Consider the following 4270-nt stretch of genomic DNA (forward strand, 5'->3'; position numbering starts at 1 on the left):
TTCCATGTGTTGGGAGTGTTGAAGGTCCGAGTTTACCTCTGTTTCAGATGCGTTCTGTCACTCCAATTGTCCGAGATGCATTTGCTTATCGAGTTGTTGTTCTTTGTTTATCGAGTCGTTGTTTGGTTTTGCTTATTGAGTTGTTAAAGTTTTGTTTATCGAGTCGTTGCTTATCGAGTCGTTGAGTTCTGTATTTTGAATTGTTACTCTTTGTTTAATCAACATTGTCGGGATTTGCTTATCTAGTTGTAAACTTGCTAAGGCTTTGTTGTTTCTTAGTAAGTTAAGTTGTTTAGTTTGTTGCGTCGGTTCACTAACTGACTTGGCAATTTTCAATGCTCAATTTTCATTCAATCTCATTTTTGTGCAAAATGATGCGATACGGTGCTAAGAACATAGAATACAACACTTTTTCAAAAAGTTGTTTCATTCTATCATGCTTCCTCTGTTACAACATTTTACAGCAAGGGTACAAGTTTTAAAGAAAATAAAACTGTCTAAAGCTAATGTGCTACAACTGCTAGTAAAAAAGGAAAAATAAAGCAGGAACATCTGCATCAGTGCTATCAAGCGCAAGAATAAGAGGCCCTCTTCATCCTCTTCAGCTGAATGACCTCTGCATCAGCACCAGCATCCGAATCGGTGCTACCGTACTCGGAACCCTCCTCGGCATCATCTCCACTCTCAGAACCGGAGCCAGAGTCCTCCTCCCTGCCTGCGGATGTCTCTGACTGAGGATGCGCCGACTCCTCCTCCTCGCTGGACTCCTTATCATCTATGATAGGTGCTCTGCGCCTGCCTCGTCTGCGAGACGAGTCCCCTCTCCCAGCTCCTCGAGAAGGCCTGGATGGCCCGGCCTGTAGTGGTGGCATCTGAAAAGGACAATTTGAGTACATTAACCAACATGTATATCAGATGCAGAGACAAGAATGCTACATAGAGTGGGTGTATGCAGATGCAATGTATGAATATGGTGTGTGTCAGATGTGCTCTACGCATATAGTCAAGCAATGCAGTGAAATAGTTAAATACAGCATGTCATCAGAAGTATGATAAATGCAAGAAAATTAAAAAATACCGTAACACCGGTGATGAACAGTTGTGTTTCCCTCCGCAAGACCATGCCCTCAAGTGAGGCCACCAATCCGAGCAGATCATCAGAATACTCCCTGGGAGGCTGCAGATACAAGCTTAAGTCATCAATGAATAAATGAATGCCTAAGTATTTGAGTGATAAATGAAAAGTAGTGGAACATACCAGTGGTGAGTCAAGATCACTAACATATCGGTGATCGGGCATAGGAGGCTCTATTAGAATCGGGTAAGATGACCCGTATCGCCATCCAGTCAACTCGGTTGGAAGATCTGGCCACCCGACGTGCTGATAAGTCGGGGGAATCGGGGGAATCTGTCTTGCCCCACTCCTCGATGTGCCGGCCCTGCTAGACGAAGGAACGTTTGCAGCCCGGGCTCGAGCTGACGATGATGCATTAGCAGCCCTCCTAGTAGGAGTACGGACACCCATCAGTGGGGGCATCAAGTACGTGTGGCTGTAAGTCGCATACTCCCCCTCCTTCGTGTGCAGAGCTGCATCGGTACCCAACATAGCGACATTGACCTCCTTGGGAGTGAGTCTCTCAGCGGACCGCATGTCATCTGGAGGTGCTGAAGGGACACTCTGCTCATTGACGCCCATCGTCTGGCGCATGAAGCGATCTCCCAGAAACCAAGCCCTGCCAATTGGCCCCTCAAACAAAGTCCTATACTAAGAAGAAGCCCATGCCCCCGGGAACTGGAAACGGATATCTCCTCCCAAGGGTGCCCAGGGCCGCCAAGCGATCTAAGGATAATAAGTGCATGAGCCAATCAGATGTCATAAATATGTAAGATGAATCAAAGCTGAAAATATGAAGAATTGAGAGTTCTGAAGTACCTCGGTCGCCCGCACCGTGTCAAAAAACTATCGCAAGAAGGGCAGAGTCTTTCGAGCCCTCGCCCGGCATCGACCCTCAAATACATGAGAGTAAGGGATCGTAAGAAGCACCTCCACCTTGAACTCTGGGGCTAGCATCGGAAAGTACACGTAAACCCATAGCTGTGGAAAACAGGGCAGTGGCCATCAGAATACAGAAAATGCAGAGTACTGAGTGCAGAATGTAGAATACAGAATGTAAAGCGTGCCGTGTGCAGTGTACAGATAATGAAAAAAAGAAATGTAAATCAAGAGGGCAGAAGGTACCTCCTAGGCTCTCCAGTAGCCGCCAACTATGTTCCCCCATCCGCGGGAGGTCGCACTCATATAGCAGTAGAGGGTAGCGAGGTCGGCGCCACCCCAGTCATACTGGCTGACATGTGATAGGTCCACCAAAGTACTGAGCAGATACAGTCCAACTGTGTTCCCCCTGTCGGAGAACAAAGTGGTTCCAAGGAGGAACATCAAAAAACCTCGAGCGTACTGCTCTATCTCCTCAAGAGTCTCGGGCATAATTCCCCTATACTGCACGGGAAACCAAGTGTACCTGACTCTGCCCGAAGATCGGTCAATCAGTGGGCGAGTTCCCAACAGATAGATCCAGGCAGCCTCCCACTCGCCCATATCCTCGTCGTAGGGGACCGGTCAGCCGGCCACATCAAGGCCAGTCAGCATCGCAAAGTCGAATGGGGTTATCGTCATATCCCCGGTAGTTGAGAAGTGGAAATAGTTGGTGGTGTCCCATCATCTCTCCACGAGTGCCCCCATCAAGGTCCTGCTCGCAGGGTAGCGAGATAGCCCCGCGCAGAAGGGCCCAAATCCTGCCCCATCCACCATGTGACGAACGGTCTCTGGGAGCTCTGTATACCACTCCCTAGCGATAATCGAGCCATAACCTCGTGTAGAACGAGAGGGTACCTGCATTCAAAATGAACAGATGTATTCAGTTTTAGAATGAAATGTATAAGCTGCATGCAAATGAAATGAATGAGTTGTGAGTTCAAAAGTGAAATGTAAGAATTGTGTGTTCAATATGAGCTGCGTGCAAATGAAATAAGTGGGTTGCGTGTTCATCATCAAGAGTTTGGGCTGCATGTTCAGATCTCAAAAACTGTGGGCTGCGTATTCAACTTTCAAAAACAGTGGGCTGTGTGTTCACCTCAATAGTTTGAGCTGCGTTTTCAGATTTCAAAAACTGTGGGCTGTGTGTTCACCTCAAGAGTTTGGGCTGCGTGTTCAGATTTCAAAAACTGTGGGCTGTGTGTTCACCTCAAGAGTTTGAGCTGCGTGTTCAGATTTCAAAAACTGTGGGCTGTGTGTTCACCATCAAAAGTTTGGGTTGCGTGTTCAACTTTTAAAAAAGTGGGCTGTGTGTTCACCCTCAAGAGTTTGGGCTGCGTGTTCAACTTTCAAAAACTATGGGCTGTGTGTTCATAATCAAGAGTTTGGGTTGCGTGTTCAGATTTCAGAAAAATGTAGGCTGTGTCTTCACCATCAAAAGTTTGGGTTGCGTGTTCAACTTTCATAAAAAATGAGCTGTGTGTTCACCATCAAAAGTTTGGGCTGCATGTTCAACTTTCAAAAACTGTGGGCTGCGTGTTCACGATAAAAAGTATGAGCTGCGTGTTCAGAAATTCGAGTGATTGAGCTGTGTGTTCAAAATGCAAACAAAATGCTATGTTATAGACTAAGTGTTCAGAACAAGCTGTGTGCCCACTCAACAGAATTCTGTGCTGTGAGATATGTGCTAAAATATGCAGAAATATGGTGTGCAAATGTGTTTAGAACGAGCGGATAAGCATACATAGCGAAAATATGAAATGTGCAAGAAATGCAGAATACATTGCAGAGAATGTAAAAGTGAAGTACGTACCTCTCGTGCCTGAAGAGAGAGATGAGTCTCTGGCTCCCGCAGCAACAGATCCGCAGGCGCTCGGTCATCAAAGTCAGTGAAATGGTAGAAAGTGGCCTGAGGAAGGACGTGCTCCCGAGGATGATACCTCTCGGGATTAAACGGCCGAACTCTCAGGGGCAAGGACATCATGTCCGGCTCACCCTCGGCACCTGGAGGACGTCCACCATGAGGAAAATGACCTGCCATTTGAAGAAATTTGCAAAAATGAGCAAAAATGAGCAAAATGAGCCAAAATTGGAAAAAGTCAACAAAAGTAAACTCCTGAGAAAATGTTCCAAATTTTGAGACAAAATATACCCCAAGTGGTGAAAATGATGAAAGAGGCTCCGAAATCAAATTTTAATCAGTCCAAAATGAAGAAAACTGAAAGATTTCGCGAAACA

At 46.3% G+C, this 4270-nt stretch overlaps 1 protein-coding gene across 1 annotated transcript; it reads right to left on the minus strand.

Moving 5' to 3' along the window:
* Positions 1-523: 523 nt before the first annotated feature.
* Positions 524-1790, minus strand: LOC114284273 (uncharacterized). Its single transcript, XM_082923029.1, has 3 exons — positions 1259-1790; positions 1079-1177; positions 524-872 (listed from the first exon to the last, which is right to left on the minus strand). Exons 1-3 carry the CDS (start codon positions 1706-1708, stop codon positions 567-569), a joined length of 855 nt encoding a protein of 284 aa, XP_082779155.1. The 5' UTR covers positions 1709-1790; the 3' UTR covers positions 524-566.
* Positions 1791-4270: the final 2480 nt, after the last annotated feature.

The sequence above is a fragment of the Camellia sinensis genome, chromosome 4, assembly GCF_055761805.1.
Source record: "Camellia sinensis isolate YWXY chromosome 4, ASM5576180v1, whole genome shotgun sequence".
Taxonomy (NCBI): Eukaryota; Viridiplantae; Streptophyta; class Magnoliopsida; order Ericales; family Theaceae; genus Camellia; species Camellia sinensis.

Bases quoted from the DNA above. Each gene is read 5' to 3' on its own strand.
- LOC114284273 (XM_082923029.1), bottom strand. From the start codon at position 1,708: ATGCGCCAGACGATGGGCGTCAATGAGCAGAGTGTCCCTTCAGCACCT. The intron at 1,178-1,258 runs GTATGTTCCACT...TTGTATCTGCAG, and splicing joins GTGATCTTGACTCACCACTG to CCTCCCAGGGAGTATTCTGA. The intron at 873-1,078 runs GTATTTTTTAAT...TGTCCTTTTCAG, and splicing joins TGTTCATCACCGGTGTTACG to ATGCCACCACTACAGGCCGG.